This window comes from Micrasema longulum, unplaced genomic scaffold (genome assembly GCF_059751315.1).
Source record: "Micrasema longulum isolate JH-2025_06_02 unplaced genomic scaffold, ASM5975131v1 h1tg000114l, whole genome shotgun sequence".
In the NCBI taxonomy this organism is placed as follows: Eukaryota; Metazoa; Arthropoda; class Insecta; order Trichoptera; family Brachycentridae; genus Micrasema; species Micrasema longulum.
In genome coordinates, this window is record NW_028277320.1 from 89044 (window position 1) to 115953 (window position 26910).

At 35.1% G+C, this 26910-nt stretch overlaps 1 protein-coding gene across 1 annotated transcript; it reads right to left on the reverse strand.

Moving 5' to 3' along the window:
- Window positions 1–255: 255 nt before the first annotated feature.
- LOC148284493 (uncharacterized) lies at window positions 256–26910 on the reverse strand. The gene is made up of 7 exons (XM_088239360.1): window positions 26716–26910; window positions 25605–25727; window positions 20813–21692; window positions 17112–17851; window positions 10570–10818; window positions 4140–4244; window positions 256–573 (listed from the first exon to the last, which is right to left on the reverse strand). Exons 2-7 carry the CDS (start codon window positions 25710–25712, stop codon window positions 256–258), a joined length of 2400 nt encoding a protein of 799 aa, XP_088095486.1. The 5' UTR covers window positions 25713–25727; window positions 26716–26910.

Consider the following 26910-nt stretch of genomic DNA (forward strand, 5'->3'; position numbering starts at 1 on the left):
ATGCGCTGATATTGTTATAAAAATGCAGAGCCCTATGCACCATTAAATGTTTTTTTCAATATTCGGGGCTAAGGTTAGATTATTCTCGTATTTATTGTTGGCGAGATTACTTTGGATAATTATTAATTCTGTTCGCGAAATTTGGTTGGATTATTATTAATTTTGCTCGCGAGGTGTGGCTGGATTATTACTTACTTTGTTCGCGAGATGTGTTTGGATTATTACTGATTTTGTTCGCGAGATGTGGCTGGATTATTACTTATTTTGTTCGCGAGATGTGGATGGCTTATTATCATCCAATCCAAGCAAATCTATCCACTCATCCTCTTCTGCATTATCCACGTTGCTTTGGCTTGGTTGTATTGGATTGACATTCGAAGAGGGTTGGCTGGCGTTGCTGTTGCCGCCGCCGCCTGATGAGTTTTCAGGGTGGCTGGAGACGATGTGGTCCTCAAAAGAACTGTACTTGCTGCAGACAGTACCACACAGAAGACACTTAAAGTAGAGATTTGCTGGGTGGAGTTCCATATTGTGGTCAATCGACACGTGGTACAGTAGCTGCCACAAATATACCTGAAAAAACATGTAATTTTAGCGCCAGGAACCGAGTGAATGGTGTACTTAAATAAATTTCGACAAGTAAATATTGGTCGCAGGAGGCAAAATTATCAGTTTACAATAAGCTCCTGGTGCCCCGACCTCAGGGGGGAACCATCCATAAAATCGATTATTCGCAGCTTACCATTATATTTCACTACCAATAATAATGTTTTAAAGTAGTTTAAATTATAGGAGAGTAAATAAAATAATCTATATTTATTATACATTAACGTCACTGTTTATATCTTCCTCAAAAAATAAATATTAGCTTCTAAATGCGCTTAAACCCAGCGCATTGCCCGGTTCAGATTATTGCAGCTTATTTTTCAATACAAAATGAATACTGTATTTTAACATTAAAAAACCCAGTACGTATATATTCCTTGCTGAGTTCACTTGCAGATTACAGATATTATTTAAAGCTTCTCTATTTGGAGAGTAGCATTTCGAGTATTATTTTCTAAAGACCATTTTTGTTTGATAGTATTCTGTTGACATATGACGCCAGTTTTTTAGTCCGTGCGTTTTAGCTAGTGGCGCCTCGCTCGGTGTGACGAAATTGACGAATTTCTTGCATTATTATCACATCGGTTTAGAAGGAAACAAATCCGACGGCGCAGCGGTCACGACGATCACGTGACAGTTTTGTTGCAATATTATTGCTAATATTTCTAATTATTGTTATTGTTATTGTTAGTGCTATTGTTATTGTTATTGTTATTTAACTTGTTATTGTTATTGTTATTGTTACTGTTACTGTTACTGTTACTGTTACTGTTACTGTTACTGTTACTGTTACTGTTACTGTTACTGTTACTGTTACTGTTACTGTTACTGTTTTGTTTTGTTTTGTTTTGTTTTGTTTTGTTTTGTTTTGTTTTGTTATGTAAAGTTAAACATAATGGGAGTGACATCTTACAATAAAATAAAAATATATATACGGTGTTTTCAATCAGTGATAAACAAAAAGTAATTTTGAATATACTTATTTTATTATCCTTATTTTTTAACATATTTTATTTTTTACTTTAAAACTTTTGCATACAAGTACTGTATTAAAATAATGGAGAATATACCTACATATTTCGCAAAGTTATTAATTGTTATTTATTTGTTGGGTTATTGGTTATAATTATTTTAATTAAAAATTAGTAGGTATTACGTCTTCTGTTGCCAGCAGGTGAAACTGGAGCTGGAGAGATGAAGTTGTTTTTACACAAAACCATAGAAAAAGAATCCGTGTACCGGTATACACTTTTTTTATACGCCTCCACTCATTTGCGAGATTACTTATAGGTATGTATGTACATGCAGGTACAAATTATGAAAAAAATTAAAGTTTACCTATAAAAAAGTCACCGTTCGCCACTGCCCGACCCTTACCCCTTATGGGAGCGAAATATGGAATTGGAAAAACAAGGATGAAAGTAGACTGAATGCTGTCAAAATGCGGTCTTTCAGGTGAATATGTGGTGAAACTATGTACGATAGGTGCACAGATGTCAAGATCCATAGATTATGCGAGGCTGAGATAAGCATTATCGACAAAATCAAGAAAAGAGTTCTGCGTTGATTTGGACATGTAGAGCGATTGGACAGCGAAAGAACGGCTAAAATGATTTACTATGCTAATATTGATGGTTGCGCAAAACGAGGAAGATCGGGAAAGACATGGCGCGACTAAATCAGACAAACGATTGGAAGATGGACATGTCAAAAATCGGAATATCGGCGGCTGAAGCTGTTTTATTTTCATGCTTGCAGAACCAGGGCCTCGATTATGATGGAAAGATACAGACGTCATACCTTCACCTTGACAGTAAAATTAAAGATAAATTAGCGATTACTTAGATATACTACCACCTCCCCGCCTTCAAGTTTTGGGCAGGTACATCGGTATGAAACAAGGGGAAGCGTACGTCACAGTACACATATCTACGCACTAAAATGGCATAGCTTCGTATGACGTCATAGTTGAAGATAAAATTCTCCTGACCGATTACAAAGATACACTACCAATCCTCCCACCATTAAGTTTTGATGTAAGTACATGGTGAGTATCTAGGCGTTAGAAAGTTGCCACTGTTAAAATAAATTTAGTTATTATATTTTTTCCATCTGTTTTACTATTTTTCTGTTAAAGAAGCCGGCTTTGTAGTCAATCGGTAGATAAATACAGACGATCGTTAAGCGTACCGTCTAGGTAATTTCCAAAAGTCATATAAAACTCATGTTCAAGCGAGAATTTCGCTTGAATTGTGATTTGTTGGAGTTCATAGCTTTGAAGTGGGCATTTTTTATCACTTTTTATTTATTTGAAATGAGAACTATATTAAATGCTAATTTCGTAAGGAACGCGGACTTTTTTTTTGCAGTCATTCATTGGTTTGTTTCGATCATATGATGTCGATATGACAAGTAGGTAGAACATACCGAGGTAGATACAAACAGTACAGAAGTTAAGTATACCGTCTCGATTTGTACAGATGAAGATAGCGTTCATAATCTCGGCACAGCCAGCAGAACAGCAATGTCATTACTCAACCACATCTCTCTAGATGAAAGTTGAAAAAGGATTTATTCTTTGTTTTCTTTTATTTTATGCAGGAAACATACAGTACGGTTACATAATTTTATATTTTACACAGTTAGACTTAACTTTAATGGACCAGTGAAGTTTCCATACAGTACAAAAAAGAGAAGGAAAAAAATATATAAATGGAAGTTGTTTTGTTGGTCGACTCTACTCTAATTACTGTCTATTTTTATTTTTACGTTCATTTTTCATGTTATGAATATTTAAAGTTTTATTTTGATTCTGTAAACCGGTTGGCAAGTTTACCCGCGTTGAGATCCCAATGAGGAATTCCAGCCCAACCCGGAATTAAATTTTAAAAATGTTTTCGTGTACACGTGAATATTTAAAAAATTTGGAGTAGGATGAAATATCTCAAAAACGCACGCAAAAATAAATAAAAAATGATAAAAATAGTATTCATTTTAAAATCGTAAATAATGACGTCACTCCTTACATCTACGTGTAGTATTTCCGGTTTCCGCTTTAAAGCCCTTGCAACGTTTTGACCGTAGAAAAAAAATAATAATTTGTATAATTTGACATTTCAACCAGAGATTATGTCAACTTTCTAGGTTTTTCTAAATCGAAACGTTCGTAAAAACAACCATAACATAGAAATGAGCTAATTACGATCAACTAAATGAAGTAATCAAAGCAATATTCCATAGATTCTTGTCAGGTCAGTGAATGTAAGAACGCCAACCGTTTCATGACGTCACTACTGAAAAGTGACACACTGATTGCAGTCATTTGGCGCGGTATTTGATAAATGTAACTTTCAAAAATCATATCTCTGTAAATAACGCACAAAAAAAATAAAATTATATGTATTTTTGTTTAGTTAAATACTACGCTAATAGAAAAAAATTAATTAGAAAACAGTGGAATTCCTCATTGCGATTCCTGGGGAATATCACATTGAAAGTTCTTCACTACTCGTATACAGAAAAATACAACGTACCAAACCGCATATTGGGCAGCGACCTCCGTCCTTATTATTACGGGCCGCTTCCTGCAGAGACTCCGTCACTAACCCATGCGTCCCCAGAAGATGGCGCTCCAATCCCTGGTCAGTGAGAAACCTTAGGACAAAAAAACATTTTCACTAGAGAAAGTCTCATCTCAGTAATATATTTAAACTTATCGTTAGAGACCGGCCAAAGTTTCTGTTCGGCCAGTAAAATTGGCCAAAACCTGCGGTCAGATTACGTTCTGGGGCCTTATGCTGGACTCGTTCGTCTTAAGAATCGTATGCGACTTCCGTAATTCGACGAGTGACAGCATTCTTGAACCACCCATACGAATTCAGTCGATTGAGAACCAATCGACTTTATCTCGAGTGCCACAAAGCACTCGACATTTACAATCGAATGCGACATTGTAGCTGAAGCTGTCAAACTTCCTTCTTATAAAACGGTTGGCATTCGCGTTCAAATGACGAGTAGGTATTTTTGTTGTATTTTAACTTCAAATTTACAACACTGATCAATGTTATGATGATGGCGTATCAACAAATGTACAACAAATATAACTGTACTTATTTTCAATCCATTATCAAATGAAGTTTCACTAGAAACATGATTTCAAAATTATTTTATCACTTATCAATGTCAAAATACGTATTTGAGACGTATATTATACAATATTTTAAAAATCCATTATTTTTTTTATTTTTTTTTTTTTATTCGAAAATTTATTTATAAACCCTTACGGATTATTACATTCATATTACATAAAATAATATATACATTTTTCATTTATACTCTGTTGTTCAAAATAATATTTTTTACATCTTTTGAAAAGTTTGTCTGAGTCTTTTGTTTAGTTTTGTCTGGTAGTTCATTGTATAATTTCAGTCCCTGGTTCATTAGTCTTGATTGTCCTTGTCTTGTTTTAGAAAGTTGTATATGGTATGTGTCTGATATTCTCGTATTATGTCCATGTTGACTACAATTTTTTACTAGTTTTAGTTCTTCGTCTACAATTACATTAGTGGCTAATTTATGGATAAATTTTAATGATTCTAGTTGAAAGAGTTCAGTTATATTTAATCGCTTAGTTTGTTTAAAAAGTTCTCTAGTTGCAGTTAAATAATATGAATAATATGAAATATTTCTAATAACACGAAGATGTGTGTTAAGTCAAAGGCAAATAATAATCATCAATCTTGCAGGGTCTCAGTAAAACATTTCATTTTTTAAATAATATTCCATACACAAAATATTCAACGGAAGAAGCCGACAAGAAACAATAAAGGTGTACGTGTGGCAGGAGAGCCATAGATAAATACGGATGTGTTAGTGTTGCCATTTTCTCGTTCGTCTTTGTAATTAAATTGTCGGTTTTCAAGAATAACATTATGACAAAGCAATCGAGATGCCCAATCGACTATTGTCGAGTGGGTGACAAAATGTCACATCTTTCCAGCAAAGGCTTCTGCTGTACTCGGGTGCATCTTATGGCTCGCGATTTGGCCGCCTGAGCATTGTTAGTTATTGCGTTCAATGAAGTCATTTTTAAGGCATCGGCACGCGTTGGACAGGCGTTTTAGATTCTCTTCCTCATCGGTTTTAAATATTTTTTAGAAGCAGACTTTTGAAAGGTTTTATTGTTTACTTTTTACCAAAAAACATGCATTACGATTCAAGTATTAGAAAATTAGCACAATTAGAGATATCGGATAGTTAATCATTGAAATAATTACTTTTTGTATTGCCATTGTCCAACATGATAAATAATAACTGATTTTGTGATTTGTTGACTAAAGTTTGTAACATTAACATATTAAAACAATGATGAAGAACATTTTAGAGAAGGTAATATAGAATTCTAGGCATCTACGGAGCTTATGACCTGTCATTGGTTGGTTTAAGTGCCCACTTTGCACACTGTGTAACATTGATCATTCTGTCCATATTTCAACATTTATATTCCTTCGATTCTTTCATCTGTTGACGATTGTGAAGGTAAAGAGCTGGAACCTTTATTTATGCGGGTGAGATTCATCTAATTGGATTATTTCACCTACATACTAGGCAACGCGTAAAAAGTTTATTTTTTCAATTTCTATACTTCTTCATGGATCAGGTGGATTTATCAACAATATTGTTGACAAAGTTTGAAGTTATAAGATAATCCATAATCATATTTTTGTAATTCCTTCATTTATTTATTTTATTTATTTGCACCTTTTATCAAAAATACAACTTAACGTTCACTTTGCCCAGCTAACCAGGGTACATACCCCGTTCCAAGCTAGGCAATCACATTCTAATATATGATAATAGTTAACAAATTAATAGAGTGCACAGACTAATAAAATATAAACTTACTCGTAAATACATTTTTATACATATACATACACACATACATATATATACATATACACACACACGTACATACACCCTTGCGCATACACATACATACATTCATAAAACATGGACAATTTATTTATAATGCGAATCTTCATGGTTGCCATATATATATATTTTTTTTAATTATTCTTTATTTTCATGATTTATTTTCGACATCCAGTAAGAATCTCCAGTCCGCGGCATGCATCAACTTTTCTGTCTCTCTACGACCAATGTCATGAAAGAGCGAGGTCAACACCTTCCGCAACTTGACAACACTCCCGTCCCGGTTATGGACCTTTTTGCCTACGTAATAGTGTTTTCTCGATGCCAGAACAGTGTTGACCCCTTCACCTAGTATCAGATCCCTATTTGAGTATCTTGTATTATGGTTGCGGTTGACGCTTGGGTAAATGTCTCTATTTATGTGTGTAACATAGTCTGTGTAACAGTATCATAGTTAATAAATTAAGTTCCTATATAAAGTGTACATTAAAGAACTGTTACGGACAAGTTATCCGAGGTGTGTTCAGAAAAGAACGGGAATTTTTCAATTTCGTGGGTTTGTAGAGTCTGATTGTCATTTTTTTAAAAATAATTATGTTGGTATACATGCCCCTGAAGTCTGCTAACATTTTCAGCTGTATTCATTGTTAAATTTGTCTGTAGCAGCCGCTAAGGTTAGACGTATTCGGCGTGCTCGGCGATTTTCGTCTTGGCGATCAATTCTGCGTCGTCGTTGACTTCATTTAGTGACACCTGAGCAACGTCCATTCGCCGCTGTTTTTGTTCGAAATTCAAACATTTTAAAACAAATTTCGCTGCCACGCGTTTCATTCCCAGAAAAAATCTCATGGCATGAGCCAATCAATATGCCAACATCATCAGCAACATCTATGATTGTGATTCGGCGATCGTTCATAACCATGTCATTAATTTTTTCCACGGTTTCATCGGTTGTTGATGTGTTGGGGCGTCCGGGCCGTTCGTCCTCTTCAACGTCTTCACGGCCATCTTGGAAACGCTTAACGTAATATCGTGTTTTACTCATAGCAGACTCACCATAGATCTTTGTTAACATTTCACACACGTTAGACTTTATTTATTTTTTACACAAAATTTTATACAAATTCTTTGCCACCTGCGGACAAACCTCTAAGAAAAAGGCTTAGCGGGTTATTCCTTTAAAAAAATAAAACCCCTAACTTACCTATAAAAACACAATAGGCATTTGATCGGATACTGGTAAATGTCCAGATTGCCAGGCGTCGTCACTTTGTGTGTCCAGTTCATGTGATTCCTCAATTGTACCCTGTCCTGAACGTAGCCATCGCAGATCTCGCAGACGATAGGGGGCGCTGTGGAGAGGGGCGTCAAGGCGGTGGGAAGCACGCTCGGCCCTGGTAAAATGCTCTGGACCGGAGCGCTGGGCGTAAGCCCTTTCAGCAGACTTATGGACGTCTGACCTCCCTGAAAAAAACATTTCTTTTTTTTAATTTATGGAACTGGCAGAAGAAGGATGAAAGCCGAGTGAACGCGGTTTAAATGCGATCTCTTGGGACGAATGTGTGGGAAATCAATGTATGAAGGGTTACGAATGATGAAATTAGGCGAGAGTGTAAATCTGACTCAAGTATAATTGATAATATTTAAAAGGGTCTCTGAGATGGTTTGGTCACGTAGAACGAATGGACGACGAAAGAATGGCAAAACAAGTAAATATGGCGAAAATGAACGGTAACGTGAGACGAGGACGACCAAGGAAGATGTGGCATGATCACATAAACCAAAATCTTAAGTTTGGTCAAGTCAAAAGCAGATAGAACCGAAGGGCATGTATGACAAGATGTATGAATGTTGAAGAAGCTAGGAATGTATGCCAGTATAGACGTGTGTAGCGGTCCATTCTCTCTGCCTACCCTTACGGGGAAATGGAGTGATGGTAGTAGTAGTAGTTGTAGTTATTTGACAATTGTAGTCTGCATTCCTTTACAGGCTGTTTCCTCCATCACGTAATGCAGACTGTAAATATAAGTTAAAAATGAATGAATGGAAATCAGACTGCCATTATGTACAGAAAAATATTGCTATTATTCGTTAGGCATTTGAAATTGTGGAAGATTTAATCGGAGTATGGAGTGAATGGTAACTTGACAAGGGCTATTGCGTTACTGTACAAGGACAGCACAGCGTATGTAAAGGTGAATGGGTCATTCACATTGTGGTTTAACATTCTTAAAAAATTAACATATCACAACAGAGATGAAAAACATTTAAGAGAAGGTAATATAGAAGTCTAGGCATCTACAGGGCTTATGAAGCTTAGGAATCCAGTCCTTGTCTACTAACTACAATACATACGCCTAAAACCTTTTCTTACACAAGTAGAATAAATATATATAAAAAAACGCTTTTAAGGATAAAAAAAAGTAGTGAATCCACTAAGGGAGATAAGGTCATTAACAACACATGCCATGCAGATGATGCTGCCATAGTGATGATGAGAACATATCCATCTCAGTTAGTAAACATCTGGATGCCTAAGAAATGTCGTATAGTATAGTGAAAACATGAATATTGGAAACATAATTCGGATATATAAAACGTGTGTCAGACCAAATCATGGTGTATACAACAGAGGCGAGGATAGATAGAGAGAAAATAAAAAATACGAAAAACCAAGTAGAAAAACTAAATAGAAAATGTTACTTTTATTTAGTTTCTTGTACACATGTTTCTTCATACAACTGTTGTTATAAGGTTAAGCCGTACATATCTTTATTTATATAATTCCTCTGTACTTGTGATGTTACCGAACTCCTCCTAAACGGCTTAACCGATTTACGTGCGGTTTTCAGAGAAATATAGATCTTTACGATGTGCGTGTTCGTAGGTATTAAAATCCCAAATCTAATATGTAAAAAAGAAGTAAAGAGCATAAATGTTTATTAATCAATCCACCAGGGCTGCATTCGAGGAGAATGCATTTACAAAAAAATGGAAAGCTGTTGTTTTTTGTGTATAAAAAAAGTTTGTTTTTGAATGTATACAAACAGCATTTATTTTTTGTGAATCTCAATCATACTCTTTCCTTAAATTCCTTATTATTTCTACCCATTTACGTCTTTTTACTGGATTTTTGTAATAGTAAAATAATATTAAATTTGATACATTTTTCAAAATCGTATTCTTACATTAGTACACCCCTCTGTTGGTGAGAAGATCGGAGTTTGACGTATATTTGAAAAAATATTTATTTTATGTTTTGGAATTCAATCATAAACAAGTACCTAGGTTCCTACTTAAATTAAATATTTGAATATTAACAATTTTTAGTTTTGGAATTCAACCACAAACAATAATCTAGGTACCTACTTATCAATGAAAAGTCTTTTTCGTTCGGGCAGGACAACGTCTGTCGGGTCCGCTAGTGATAAATAAAATAAGATAAAACAAATAAAAATAATTAACATATTACAACAGAGATGAAGAACATTTGAGAGAAGGTAATATAGAAGTCTAGGCATCTACAGGGCTTATGACCTGTCAATGGCTGGTTTAAGTGGCTACTTTACACACTGTGTAACATTCACCATTCTGCCCATATTTAAACATCATTATTTCTTCAATTCTTTCATCTGTTGACGTTTGCGAAGTTAAAGAGCTGAAACCTTTATTTATGCGGGCGATATTCGTGTAATTTAATTTCACATACATAGTAGGCAACTCCTGAAAATGTTATATTTTCAATTTCCATACTTCTTCATGGATCAGGTGGATTTATCAACAATATTTTGAGTTTGTCCAAATCCCTGCAGACTGGGAAATGTTCTTAAATGTTCTTCATCTCTGTTGTAATATGTTAATATGAACAGCTCCCCAGGGAGTCGAATCCAGTCCTTGTCTACAAAAATTTGGACAAACTCAAAATATTGTAAATAAAAATAAGAAAAGATAAATTGTAATTACAGGCAGCCTTTTGATGTATGGTGATGTAAATGGTATCTGATCATGTCCATAGACTTTTCCCCCGCTGACCAAGGGAACTCCTGGAACTGGCAACGGAGGAGTCATGAAGCGGCCTGGCTTGTTGATGTTCGCAGCCAGGCGAACTCTCGGAGATACAGGCACAAGGCTTGAGGCTGTTGAAGGGCCAGGGACTGAGCGACCTCTGATCGGTTTGTAGTTTGAAGGTAATGTCTGAGTCGATGAATCCTCGGTTGGTGTTAAAAGTTTCACCAGACTTTTTTGGTACATACTAGCCAAGCTATCGCGGGCTCGCACCATCTAAAAACATCAATTTTATTACTATTATTAATAACTTTGTGGTCAAACATTTTACTAAATGTTATTAAATACTTGTATATAGCCACTTACCGACTTTTCTATGTCTACCAGTTTCGAGGCGTACCCGTCTCCACGTCAGGACACCAATTAAACCAACATGCAAAACCCACTATAACACCTTCACCATAGTTGTTGCACAAAAATATAAAACCAACACGACATGCATTTTTATAAGCACATGCACTGATTAGGACAAACATGCACTGATGACAACAACAACAACAACAAACCATCACGCCGTTTCCCCGTAGGGGTAGGCAGAGAGGATAGAACGCCATAACACTCTATCTTGGCATACAGACCTCGCTTCCTCTACATTCATACATCTTCTCATGCACGCACGCCGATTATTCCTACTTTTGACATGTCCATCTTCAAGTATTTGATGGATTTGATCGTGCCATGTCTTTCTCGGTCTTCCTCATTTTCTTCATCCATCAACATTTGCATCGTAGATCCTTTTAGCCGTTCTTTCGCTGTCCATTCGCTCTACATGTCCAAACCAACGCAGCACCCCTTTTTTGATTCTGTCAATAATGCATGTCTCAGCCTTACACACTTTACGGATCTCGACATTTGTGCACCTATCATACATCGTTTTATCACACATTCGCCTGAGGGATCGCATTTCGACAGCATTCAACCTACTTTCATCATTATTTTTCCAATTCCATACTTTGCTCCCATACATTAGAGTTGGAACTAGAACTCCGTTGTGAACTGCTAGTTTAGCCTCTTGCGATAAACATTTGTTTGCCAAAGTAGATTTTAGTGCACCGTTCACCCTGTTCCCGGCACTCACCCTACTTTCAATATCTTTCTCGGCCTTTCTGTCCCTAGTAAACATACTTCCCAAGTACACAAATTCTTCTACCTGATTCAGAATATCTCCGTTCACGCTGATCTCACATTTAGTTATATTTTCATCCCTTTCAAAAACCATCACTTTCGATTTATCAACATTCATAAGCAAATCGCTTTTCTTGCATACATCGTAGACTTTTGTTACCAAGAATTGAAAGTCTTCTTTGCTGCTAGCAAGAAGCACGGCATCATCCGCATACAGAAGACAGTTAACAGTTATAACACTCCCATTGTTGCTCCCATTCTTAAATCTTTCAGTTCTTTCATACAGTTATCGATGTATATGTTGAACAACCATGGTGACATTACACATCCCTGTTTGACTCCTTTCGGAATATCAAACCACGATGTGAATGACCCATTCACCTTCACACATGCTGTGCTGTCCTTATACAGTGTCCTTATGCACTGATGAAATTATTTATTTATGTATATATCAACGGTTCAAAGAACCTTTTACAATAAAAAGTTTTACAGAAATAATCACAGCAGCGAATAATTCATTATGTAATATATAATATGAAATATAACTATATAATTCAACTAAATAATTAAAACTAAACAAATAAGTAATTTTTTTTTTTAAACTGCAAAAAAGTAAAAAAGAAACATACAAATATAAGATGACAAATAAAAGATGAAGTGAGAAAACCTTATGCTCTAAATATAAATATAGCAAATTAAAATTGAGAATAATTTAACATATACATAAAGTGACTAGTATTTAGCTAGGTTATAATGAAAAAGAAAAATAATGCTACTATAAGATTTTTTAAATAATACGTTTTTTGGATCAATGTGAAAGCTTAAATAATCTTAATAACACCTTTATTTTATCAGTTGGAATTTGGCAATAAATCCACAAATGCATAATAAAGAAATAAACAAAAATACGTATCCAAAAAAACAAATTTAAATTTAATAATAGATTTTTAAATAAATTCATTCCTTTTCTAAAAAATACCGAGTGAGATTACATTTAAATACATTTTCAGAGTTTGTATTAAAAATATAAAATTATGAAAATATTCTGTTTGAGAATTAATGAAAAAAGTAGAGGGGATGGAGGGAGGGGGTAAGCTTAATATGTATAACAGGGTGACCATTACAGTGGAACATCGTATAAAGGACTATATTGGAAGTTTTTTTGATTATTAATCAAAGAAACACTATTTTTTAATGCTTTCCTAATGTGAAATATTTCCATTTTATTTACTTTTAACCATTTATTATTTGTATGTAAGATTTAAGTGTATTTTTTTTAATTCCTGTATTTTTATAAAAGTCATGATTCAAATTGATTAGCTGATTTGCGAATTCAGAGAATTTATTATTGTGAAGACACATGTTCTTTAACACGAATATCAAAATTCCAATATAGTCCTTTATTCGATGTTCCACTGTAATGGTCACCCTATTAAACCTATAAGGCTCACCCCCTCCCTCCACCCCCTCTACTTTTTTCATCAATCCTCAAACAATAGAATATTTTCATAATTTAATCAGTGCATGTTTGTCCTAATCAGCGCATGTGCTTATTAAAATGCATGTCGTGTTGGTTTTATATTTTGTGCAACAACTATGGTGAGGTGTATAGTAAGTTTTTCCTTTTTTTTTTTTAATGTTATTACTATTTTATTTTATTTTTACATCTGAGCATGTTTTTCATTCTTTATTTCAATTCTTAATTTTTAATAACACTTACAAATTTTCTTCATTTTTAATATTATTTCCATTTGTAAATACTCACTACAAACTACAAACTTTAAAATATCTTTTTTTCTCTTAAATTTTAATTTTTAAACAACTTTCATTTATGTTTTTCTTTTTCCTTCTCTTTTTTATACTTTCATAATTAACCTTACATATAATTGCTTTATAATATGGAAACTTCACGGGTCCATTAGAATTAAGTCTAATTGTGTAAAATATTAAACTTTGTAACTGTACTGTATGTTTCCTAAATAAAAAAAAATAAAAAAAAATGTTGCTGTAATTGGTGTCCTGAAGAAGAGACGGGAACGTCTCGAAACCGGTAGACATGGAAAAGTCGGTTAGTGGTTATATACAAATATTTAATATCATTTAGTAATTTTATTACTGATTTATGAGTTGATTTTTCAAAATTACATATGTTTTTTGAACAAATAACATAAACAATATACGCTATAACTATTCTACGCTTGTCCGTAGCGTATGAAAATACTGTTCCATAATTTGGGACCCTTGGGGGAAATTCCAAACACACCCTTAAATAGAAAAGGTGCAATAGCGATTTTTGCGCCACTTATATCTTAAAGAATATTTGTTTTTTTTTTCCATCTTAAACAAAGATTAGTTATAAAAATAATGTGACCCATTCCGAGGACACTTAACAACAGGGTCGATTTTAGCACTACGGTTTTGATTTGCGCTTGTAATTCTCGACCCGAGTGCCTACGGCCCGTTATATTGCTGAAAACTGTGGTTAACTTCGTGGTTGTTAATCATATAATGGTTTTTGTCCGTACGGGCGACTCTGGCGTATTATTTTAAGTTTAATAGGGAGAAGATTTTTTAATATAATTATGTATTCCCGTACTGCGGGCCAACTGTTTGTGACACCTGATTTTTAAAATCCGAATCATTTCTATCAAACTTATATGTTATTCTTAATTATATATTATGTAGGTGCATATAATATGCATTTGTATGTTCGTTTTGAATCAACGTTCGCGTATTGTCAAACCTTATTTTATTGTTCACATTATATCGTATTTACTGCATTTTGTGGTTACCTACCGCACTCATATTGCATGGGACTCGTCGCACATTATTCATTTGATGTCTATCAGTTAAATTTTAAAATTAAATGCTTTTTTTTTCAGAATACGGTTTTGAAATTTAACATACTTTAAAAAAAAAACATTTATAACACTCCTTGATTTGAATTTTAACAAAAAGGTTTCAAACTTTTTACTAAGCTCTTTCTTGTACCATTTTTAATACAATTACAAGTTTTAAACAATTATTTTTTATACTTACGTACCCACACACACGCACCCTCTCTCTCATTCATTCCCACACGCACATGTATCATCTCCTTTATTCATTCACACATACACACATTCACATACACATGAATACAAACGTCACACAAATACAATTACGTAAACTCTTTTCTTATATATTATGTGTCATTATATTTACAGTGGATTTTTTTAATTGGCTTTATCATTGTTAATATTTTTCTACTTATTTTGTTTATGTAATAGCTGTAAAAATCCCAAATAAAATAAAATAAATAAATTACTCTAAGATTCCAAATAATTATACTAGAGCGAGATCTCATCTACAATTTTACGCACCCAAAAGCAGAATTCCAGTCAGAAATCAAATGCAGAGAATCTCGATCATTTTTATAGGCAGGTAAGGTGATCAGTTTCACGCTTCAGGTGCCATTCCAGGTACAATTAAATCAGTGTAAAACCACCCTTGAAAACAAATATTTCATGCCAACCCTCGCAGGGGGGGTATTCTGCATCTTCTCTACCCCTCAGAGAGTGATTAATTTGAAGATTTTTATTTTATTATTTGCTTCATTTAACTGCCACACTGATGATTAGACGTCAAACAAATATGAACACGTGCAACTACATATGGAAAATTTCATTTAGAGCATTATTGCGATCTTAAGCCTTACCCAAAACACTTAATTAGATTGAATTGACCAAACCGTATTAGTTTTTTTCCGTTTTTGAAGCAGTTTTATACGCCATTTGACGTTTAATCTTTTTTTATATATGTTTATATTTGGACCCCTGTATTTAGTAGCCTTACGTGTCATGTACAAAACTAAGGTAGGTACTCGGAGAAAAATTGTTTTTGTTTTTCTTGGAAATGGGATGTTCGATCACTGATTTTGGTTTGTTACCTTTAGGAGTCCAATCACCATTGTTGCAAAGTCCAAGAACAATGACAACTACTTTTAACGACAGTGTGGATATCTGTTAAGGATATTCCATCTTTCCTGCATTTTGTTGTGTCATATGTCGACTAGTGTGACATCACAGCCACACAAGAGTTGAGCATAGTAGACAACGTGCCGACCAACGACAGTACGAGGCGGATGCTTTTCCACTTGATTACCTTTTTTAGGATGTTTACCTGAGAGCGGCCATCGAGTTGGAAACACTCGTCCGCTATTTAACACACAGAACTGGGGCCTTATACTGGACTCATTCGATTTTAGAATCGTATGCAACTTCCGAAATTCGACGAGTGACAGCATTCTCGAACGACCAATAAGAATGCAGACGATTTAAAACCAATCGACTGTATCTCGAATGCTCCAAAGCACTCGACATTGACAATCGAATGCGACATCGCAACTTCAGCTGTCAAACTTCCTTTTTGTAAAACGCTCGACATTCATGTTTGATGTTTGACGATTAGGTATTTTGGTTGTATTTAAACTTAAATTTTACAACACTGATCAATGTTGTGATGATGACGTATCAACAAATTGTGCAACAAATACAACTGTACTTGTTTTTAATCCATTATCAAATGAAGTATCACTAGAAACATGATTTCAAAATTATTTTATTGCTATTCAATGTCTAAATAGGTATTTGAGACACATATTATTATGCAATATGTTTTCAAAATCCATTAAATAAATATGAAATTTTTCTAATAATATGTAGATGTGTGTTTTATGGCAAAGGCAAATAATAATTATTAATATTGCAGTCTCAGTTAAACATTTTTTTTTTTTTTTCATAATACTCCATAGACAAAATATTCAACGGAAGAAGTCTGACAATAAACAATAAAGATTTACGTGTGGCAAAAGACCGGGAGCGCCATAGATAAATACGGATTTGTTAGTGTTACCACTTTCTCATTCGTCTTTGTAATTAAATTGTCGGATGGTTTTCAAGAATAGCATTATAATAAAGCAATTGAGATGTCCAATCGACTACTGTCGAATGCAGGGACGAAGGAGCATATGAAGCAAGTGAGGCTGAGCCTCACTTTGAAATCATTGCTATTCACCAGCACCTAATATGTATTTTAATTCGCTTTATATCAATACATTATGAAGATAAAAAACTAGCAACTAATATAAAAATGCTCAAAGATGTCTACAAACATGGTCCATACTGTGTTATTTACTAGAAGTACCTACTTAACATTTACGCATATTATACTTATCCTTAAAATCTGAGCTTCACTAGAAATTTGGTATCACAGACGCCACTGGTCGAGTGGGTGACAAAACGTCACATATTTCCAGCATAGGGCTCCTGTATTCGTAATCCGTCCAGACACATACCGAATAATGATAAAATCAAAATATCATGATCAAAATGGTGAAACTGTACCTTTGGCAACTTTGCAGGATGATCCCACTCTACCGGAGGGCCGAGGTTATGCTTCGGACTGAACTTCTTCTCGCAAGATATCGCGTGTCGCTCCAACTGGCGATCCTGCTTGCATTCGTACTGGCAGTTGGAGCACTGGTAGTTGAAGACGGAGCCTTCCACGCGAGCTTTGATCAAGTGCACCATAGAAACGTGGTTCAAAATATCCTGCGAGGAGCGAACCTCAAAACTACAAAAGTTGCATTTGTACTTATTCTGCTTCATGTGAGGAATTTCCATGTGATACGCCAAAACCAAATAGGACTCGGTTTTGAAGTTACAAATCTTGCAAGCTTTCTGCTGGAACTTGTAAATATAATTTTCTATCCTGCTGTCTCTTAAGTTTTTTCTCAAAGAAGCGACCGATAGCTCTGTCGCTTTTATGTTTGGACCGCTCGATTGTATTTCTCTGTATAGTATTCTATTCTGCTTCTTGAGAAGATCGTACTGAACAAACTCTCGCACCAAGTGAAGGCCGATGTTAATAATAAATCTTCCGACCGGTTTTTCGAATATTCCAGGTGCGGGTGTTCTCGTTTCTGGCAGAGCGACGGTTTTGCTCGTCGAGGCGGTGGCGGTGCAAGGTCCTTTGTATCTTATGGTTTGTTTCTTCATCGGAGAATCTTCACTGAAGGTGTGATGATCCGATTCTGATTCTGATCCATCGAAAGATATATCGTGCGTACCGCAATATTCTTTTTCTGAAACCAAAAATATCAAATAATTAGGTATGTGGGGTTCATAGTCCATTGATCGATGACACACACACGTGCTAAATAATTTCACCTAAAATATAGTGCAGTGACCGATGAAGCAAGTTAGCGTTTTCTATTGAATCCAATACAACATGTTTTGCAAGACTGGCACAGAAAATATCCATCTAACACAACGTTCCACAGTAGATTCACCCCATGAAGAAATAAAGAACAAACGAACGTGGCCTATAAAAAGACCACAGGGTGTGGTAACGCCCAATCAGCCCGACCAGTCAGTTCAACGCAGTCACTCAGTTCCAGCATGTAGTCCAAATGCAGTTAATTCAACACCTCATCACCTCATCGCCGTAACACTCGCGCGACATAATTCAATTCATAATTTATTTGCCATGTAATAAATACGCATTGAAGCATCAGCCTTGTGTCCTCTGTCAATCTCTAACTGAGGTAGGAAATTCCAACCCTCAGCAACCTAATTCTACAGGTACGTCTTACCATTGAGAACACGGCAAAAAAGGGGTGATGAATCCATTAAGTTGCTTAAAGATACAAAATATAATAGTACCATCAGGTAAGCTACATGCTAGATGATCTTACGTTCGGGCTTATTTTATCATGGCATTTCGGGCCCTTTTCATTTCAGCCCTTTGGGCCTGATACATATTTTTTGGTTCTTTGAACGATTGTAAAGTCGGTAATAAATAAGTTTTATTTTCAACATAGATTTTAATTCGACTTAAAGTGTAGTTTTGCCTCTGCATTTTTTGGCATTAGTATAATTACAGACACCACTCGAACGTGCCTCGTAGGTAGGTACATAAAGTAATAAAATGGCTTATTAGTAAAAAAAAGGTCACACATCTCGATAGAACATCTTAACAACTTTCGAACTTTTCGACTTCATGGTTTTATACACAGATAATTTAATATACCTATTTATACAGTGGTTTTATATTACACTACACATTATCTTACCGGCGTCAAACACCGAAGCAGTAAAAGACTACGGCATAAACAAATTAAAACGAATACTGGAAGAAATCATAAAAAATTGTCCTTTTTAAATAATGTCGCTATTGTGGACAGCGACTGAAATAAAGTATAAAAATAATCACATATTAATCTTAATATGTATCTTTTTTGGGTGATCCCGTGTGAGTTATGTTCGTTCCGACATTTCGGCTACCATTGCAGGAGCCATCTTTTTTTTTTTTTTTTTTACGATATAAATAATAGGTAAAACAGAGTTTTAAAAAAAAAAAGGATAATTACATTACAATGAAATACATATTAATAGTAAATATAGTAAACAAAAAATCCCACAAAGGGATGGCCTGTTCGTGGGTATACAAGAAAATGACAATGAATTTTCGCTCCTATAATAAATAGACTCTTATCATATTTTTGTGTAACATAAGGAAGAGAAAATTAAATATTCTGTAAAAGATTACATAATATTTTTTTTTATAGTAATTAAAAAAGGTAGTAAAAAATATAAAAAACATAAAAACATTCCTTATCATTAAAGGGGAACAAAATATATCATAGAAAAAAAGAGCTCATATCTTTAGTTTGAATCCAGGATAGTGCGTGTTTTTTTAAAAGAAGGAAAATTTTGAAAGTTTGGAATCACTGAAATATTATCAGTAAAAAAAATTTAAAATTTTTGGGCCTATAAAATATGCAGGCTTCTGTGCGATCCTCGCTTTACAATGTGGTATTTCTAACACACGATTCCTTCTTTGGCTCGATCTACTCGTATTTGAATTACTTGTAAATAAATTTTGGTTCTTAAATATATATTTTAAACATTGAAAACAATATATTTGTCTTATGTCTAAAAGTTAAGCTTCTTGAAACAATAACCAGTATGTTTTATAGAAAAAAAATCTGTTTGTGTGCTAGTAGTTTGTACCGTGTCGCAGTCGGCAGCAGGCACATTCCGTGGCAATTTTGTAGTGTGTAGTGTGTAGTGCCGGGGACCATGTTGAGTTTAATTTCAGCCCGTCGTCATTGTTTATGTTATTTGTGTGTTTGCGAATTTTAATTGCCTTTTTTATTATTCTTGCACTATAATTTCTAAGTTCATGCAAAGTTTTCGGTTCCGAGGCGAAAAGATGTCCTGTGTCTATAAAGTATTCCGCTATTGCAGATTTTTTAGGGTGCCCGAGTTTACACGCTCTCTTGAGCAACGTCGGAACGAATCCAACTTCTACAATATCAACCAAAAAAGATATATATTGATAACAGTGACTGTGGAAATTTATGCAACTAAATTATATAGATGTTATAAAAATAATTTTCAACAAATTTCATAAGAACTAGATCACTATACATTCATTTTAAATATAAAAATATATTTGTACAGCGCAGATCAGAACGAGGCTAAATTTTAATTAATTAAATATTCTAAATTTGTTGCAACAGAGAGGGAAATATGGTAGTTTAGGCATTTACAGGGCTTATGACCTGTCATGGGCTGGTTTCGGTGGCCGTTTTACACAGAGAGAAGATCCAGCCTGTCTGCGAACATTTGGACATACTCATAACATTGTTGAACTAACTAACTGGTAAAAGTGGAAGTTTTCAGGCGTTGCCTAGAAGGCGAATCGGTTCAACCGGATGAATCTCACCCACGTGATAAAGGTTTCGGCTCTTTTACTTCACAAAAGTCAACAGTTGGAAGAGTCGAGGAAATTTGGATGGTCAAACTCAAAAATAGTGGTGAAAGTAACACAGTGTGTAAAGTTGCCACTTAAACCAGCCAGTGCCAGGTCGTAGGCCCTGTAAACGCCTAGACTTCCATATTCTCCTCTCAAAAATTCCTTCCCTCTCTGTTTACAAATTTAAATCAAGATCACTCCCCGGGGAGGAGATCCAGCCTGTCTGTGAACATTTGGACAAACCCAAAACATTATTTACATAAATATTCTTTATTTTTCTTACCCTTACTTTTCAGTGGAGAATCATCATTACCTTTCTGCATTTCAAAATAATAACTATCGTCAATTTCTACAGCTGCCATACACCTGACTTGTGTTTTAATTTCATTTGGTTTACCGCTTTCTTTCATTTTCAGATCTTCGAGCTCTTTGCCCAAAACGTCAACAAATTCCTTCAATCTGATCGGAGAAGGTTTCTCATACATATAAGGCACGACAAAGGACGCAGTTTCAAAAACAACCATGTCATTGGTAAGCGTAGGCAAAACTGAGGAATTAACATCGAAATTGCCATCGCGGTTTGGAGGAATTGATGGTTTTTCTGTTTCTTTTAATGCTTTTTGATTTGGTAAACTAACAGGTATTGGAGGAGGAAGATTTGGTTGATTGAAAGATAAATTTGAAACTGTAGGAGTTGTATCAACTGCGTCATCTTTTTTGTCTTTTGTCATTGTTTTTAAACTTAGGTCCAACGGTTTTGATTCGAAATTGAAATTCCGTACAATCACACTTTTGGCGTTCGGGCTATCCGACGTTATATTTGGCAGTTTATTCGCGTGGATGGTGACTTTGGATATGTTTTCAAACTTGCGGCTTTCGCTCTGTTGATTTTTATCCAAAACAGGGTGGCCTTCCGCTCCTAAGTCGAACGCCGAATCACCGGAGGTACTTTGGTAATTAATTATCTTTTTTACCAATTCGTCAATCGCTTGTTTATTGGGATCTGGAATATCGAGGTCGAACATTTCTGGAGGTTGTATGGGGCGTGATCTGTACCCGGAACTCGTCGATGGATAGTTATACAAGTCATTATAATCTCCTCCTTGAGCAGTCGGATCAACACGGAAGCGTGTTGTACCTTTGTCAAAAATATTGTCACTGACCTGAAAAGGGAAAATTTAAAATACTGAATATTGTGAATGTGGTGGTAGTTAATTTCAACTTAGACCGTTAGACACAGCTGAATTATTTATTTAAGTTACCGTTTGAGCTGGTTATTTTCATTTTTTTAAGACCGGTGGTAAAATTCTAAATCTTCTCTATCCCCTAGAAAGTAGTCAATTTGGGGATTTTAGGAAACTTTGCTTCATTTATGGCCACATTATGCATTCATTTCATTATTCCATGTCCACTCCCTAATTGGAGCATATGGTGTCCACAAAGATCCTCCGAGCATCTCTATCGGCTGCCGGCTCCTGTGCATCCTCCCAAGTCAGGTTCGCGTTCCGTAGTTCTGACACGAACTGCCGACGAACAGTCAGCAGTGGACGTCCAGGATGTCGAGAAACCGACGCCTTGTAAGGTAGGCAAGCGTGGTTAAGGCTCTCGGGAGGCATCCGCAGCACATGGCCAAGCCAACCGTATCGCCTCCGCTTGGTGACAGTTGTCATCGGAGTTTGCTGCGTCCGTTCTCTTATTACTTCATTCCTCACAAAGTCAAACCACCGCTCACCCAAGATTCTTCTGAGCCACCTATTCTCAAAACTCAGAATTTTGCTGATTTGGGCCCTAGTGAGGTGCCACGATTTTTTTTAAAAAAGGAATAACCCACTAAGCCTCTATTTTGAGGCTTGTCAGCAGGTGGGATAGAAGGGATATGGAAAGAGGTTATGAAGAATACATCACAGCACCCGGACCAATTGAGAAAAAATCTTTATTAGATATTTTTTTTGCAGCTGGTGGGAATCGAACCCGCGACGCCAGTTTCACAGTTGGCTGTCTAACCAACTGTGCCACGGCGCCTGTCGCATACGCAGAGGAGAATAGGTCTTATGCAGGCGTTATATAGGCGGCATTTAGTTTTCACTCCCAGGTATTTGAAACTGTCAACCCTTTCGATGATTTGGTTTGACAGAGTCAGATGACTAAACATCGAGCCAATACACACGCGTGATACTATAGAATTAGGTCCTTAATTATATGCGTGAAACTAAATATGAAAATGTTCGTTTAGATCATTATTGCGACCTTAAGTATTACCTAGAACACTTAATTAGGTTGAATTGACCAAGCCGTATTCGTTTTTTAAACAGTTTAATGCAACATTTGACGTTTAATAATCAGTATGGCCATTTTATGAAATAAAATGTCGTATTAACCACTCTCTAGGGTACTCTCTACTGAGAAGATTCAGAATACCACCCCAGAATTTTAATAGAAACAGTGAAAATTAAATCAACACAAGAATTCAGTACGAAAGGGCGTATAAAATTAGTGGCTCGTAAGGCTTTAAAGCCTAGTCGGCCTCGTGGTATAGTTTGTCTACCATGCAAGAGGTCTCGGGTTCGATTTCCGATATGGTTCACACGAAGAAAGAAGTTAGAAACTAGAAGAAAGGTTGTTATGACTTGTTATCTTTATACAAGATTGTTAACTCACTTACAGGTTCAAAAACTACTCTTACTCAAATGAAAGACATAACCCCTACAATACATCACATACAAATAATATAATCACTAGATCCTCAACTTAAAGACAACTTTAAAAAATACAATCTAATGCCACTTTCGGACAAAGGGATTTTGAGTATTATTCAATTAAAATCTATAACCTACTTCCACTTTCTATTAAAACAATTAGTAACGAGAAAATATTTAAAAAGGCTATAAAAAAAATGGATAGTGGAGCTAGGTAGAAATAAAATGGATTGTCTCATGCGCCCAAACTAATATTGAATCAACTGCTCATGTTAGGTTTTGTTATTTTCATTGTGCGTTTTGTAATGTACATATATACTTAGTTTTTAAAACTGTCTGAATATTTTGTTAATTATCTTTGTTTAATAAGTTAGTCTTCTTAGTTTATTCTCAAATGTAAAAACATTTCAAAAAAGTATATTACTAAGTGTCCTCGGCACGGGAACGTCAGTGAGATCACATTATTTTTATTATTAATTATAGTTTGTAAGAGTAAAATATGAATAGCAAAATAATGGTACATTGGAAAGTTCAAGCTGTTTGAGTTATCAGTCTGAAGATGCCCATTAGAGGGTAAAAGCGCTAATTTTTATTTTATTTTATTTTATTTGGGAAATCAACAGTTTATAGTAAATAAACAGATATAGTGTATAAACTCAGAACTAATAACAGATTTCCACATAGTATACAAAGTTAGTAAAGAAAATATATTGCATTTAAAATAAATACATATAATTTATAGGTATAAAAATGTTATTTTCGTGTACTCGAAAATATTTTTAAATAATCAAAGATTTTTAAAAATTTATTTTAAGAACATTAAGTTACTGTAAATTGGGCGGGATTATGACAAGAATGCTTGAAGAGAGGATAAGGAGGGGAAGGGAGATGTACATATTTATTATTATAATGTGTACTAAGTTACATAATGCATTTTTAGTGTAAATTTTAAATCTGACAGAGTGATGTTTGTGTAATCTATATTTTTGAATTTTGTATTGTACACTGAAAAAGTCCTACGAAAAAAAGCATTTTTAACATACGATGTTTTACTTATTGGTACATGAAACAGGTGGTACCGTCTACAAATCCTGGCTGGCACATGTATTGTTATTAAACTTAGTAGTTCTGTACAATCAACTATTCCTGTCATAATCTTGTAAAGCAGTAGTTGGTCCGCACACACATTGGTTGAATAAACAAGTGGAAGGTGTACCAAGTATTTTTAAATAGTAACTTATATCTAAATATAAGTTGAGTAAAGAATTCGGAGAATTCAGAGAGTTCGGGAGGTTCAGATAAGCCCTGGTCTATGTTTTGAAGAATCCACCGGATGGATGAAATCAGCACAGACACAATCACAACAGATGGAAGAAAATAACTATCCTGACAGATTGCAAATCTGGCGTCCGTGCAATAACTGACAGAAATTCAGTCAACCCTATTGTAATGGACATCAGATCAGATATCCAGAAGCTACGATGCAGACGCCAGGACGTGTACATCGGCTGGATAAGGGGACACTGCGGAATCCTTGGCAACCAAAAAGCTGAAGAAAAGGCTCGAGAGGCTACGCTAAAGAAGACAGCCCCTGATTTCGCCAATTTCCCGCTCAGTTTTGCCAAAGGAAAAATTAGAAGCCGAGCCCTTCAACTTTGGAACGATCGTTATTTGAGTGAAAGTACTGGAAGTATTACTTAAATGTTTTCCCCACCATTTTCCATGCCTTTGATTTCAGGAGATGCAGAAAGCTGCCTACGAGCTCACCTAGATTCTTACGGGTAATGGTGGGTTCATAAGCTACCGGCATCGCTTCAAGCTCTCTGAGATCGACAGCTGCCCATGCGACGGTAAAACTCCTAAAGATGTCCCTCGCCTGTTGATGCATTTCCCCTTTTTTAGCTTACAATTTCAACAGCTGAAGGCGCGATGCAGAAGCCGGGGTGAAGTGATGCGGCATCCCATCGGTGATAGGTAATAAAGAACTCACACGAGAGGTAGTATCATACATGATCAATATAGTGCAGGCAATTGGTAAAATAAACCAAAGTAGGGAACAAAATGTCGAACACTCTTCTAGTGGAACGGAAGGCCTGTTGACTGCTGCCTGTTGGCAGGCCGGCTTCTCCTGAAGAGTTTTAAGTGGTTTCCTCTCCCCATGAGCAAGTGCTGAGAAGTTCCTGATTGGCCCACATTAGTATATCCTTCCTGATCCCAATAGTTGAGATAAATTTAAAGAAATATAATTGCAGAAAAATCCACTTTTTGAAATATAAACCTTATATTTTATAAGCAAGGTAAAAAATAAAGACCACAACCCAATTAATATCTTAAACTTTAATTAAAGTACATTTGGAAGATTTCCAAATTTTTACTTACTCTATTCGCCAATAAACCCTGACGATTAATATCATCGTTTGGCTCAGTTTTCTCCTCTAAAAGTTCCGGTTCCCCCTTATCATCAGTAGGATTTCTGTTTCTCTCCATTGTCTATTTTAAATTCTGCAACGAAAGCCCAACCAATTTTTTTAAAATTCTCTTTCCCAATATTTGCATCATTTTTAACTAACTGTAAATAAATCAGTAATCGAAATTAGGGAATTAAGTCTGTAGTCTGATAAAAAGTAAGGAAATAATACGATTTTGCTATTTTAAAACACCGTTCTTTCAAAATCGCACATTTAAAAAATAAAGTTAGTAAACATTCGATGCGTGTCTTTTTTGGGTGACCCCGTGTATGTTGGATTTATTTATTTATTTTATTTCATTATTTTCATATATAACTTTACTGTTCATTATTTGAGACATAAGTCCCAACTCCATGGGACTAAAAGTCTTGTGTTGCGATGGGACGAGCAATTAGTTAACACAGACACAAACAAAAAATAATTTTAAAAAAAACATATATATGGCACATCAATATGGGAAACATTGAACTCAAACATTCGGAAAATCATCAACGATTCGTGCCGACGTTTCGGCTACCATTGCAGGAGTCATCTTCAAGGTAAACTGTGCGTTTGAAGACGTTGTCGAGAAGATGTCCTGTGTAGACACAAATAAAGTGTTCCACTATTGCAGATTTTTCAGGAGCCAAAGTTCACACGCTCTCGTGAGCAATTATTTTCCAATGTATTTCTTATGAAAATATACTCAAAAGTTACACATAACCAAAATATAATTACTTTTCGGCCGGCAGATTACGCCTCTTGAAAGTCAGACTGAAAATTACCTTGGCACATTGGTACTCATATAAAGACAAAGTATTTACGTTTAAATTGCGAATGTCATTTGTTGAAATTAAATACAAAATATGAGTCTATTTTTGGTTATATTTTTAACAGAAATTATTTTGCTTTTTGATGGCATTTTCTAACGATTATTTGAACATTTAAATTAATCGATTAAACTATTTAAATTTATGAATATTTTACGTTTTGTTTAGTTTGACGAAATAAACACCACTTACGACAATACAAGTTCTACTTACTGTTTACCGCCTGAACACTTTAAATTCATTTAACCACGATTAACACATACAGTAAACAAAATAGCAACAGAAAGTAAATAATAACACTTGAATTCAGCAGGAAAACTTCAACCCACATCAAAACCATATCCTCGGATTTAGTTCTGATTTATTCACAAATATTTTCATCGGTTGTCTATCGCAGACATGTCCACC

Bases quoted from the DNA above. Each gene is read 5' to 3' on its own strand.
- LOC148284493 (XM_088239360.1), bottom strand. From the start codon at position 25,712: ATGGAGAGAAACAGAAATCCTACTGATGATAAGGGGGAACCGGAACTT. The intron at 21,693-25,604 runs GTAAGTAAAAAT...TTCCCTTTTCAG, and splicing joins AGGGTTTATTGGCGAATAGA to GTCAGTGACAATATTTTTGA. The intron at 17,852-20,812 runs GTAAGAAAAATA...TTTTGGTTTCAG, and splicing joins TTCTCCACTGAAAAGTAAGG to AAAAAGAATATTGCGGTACG.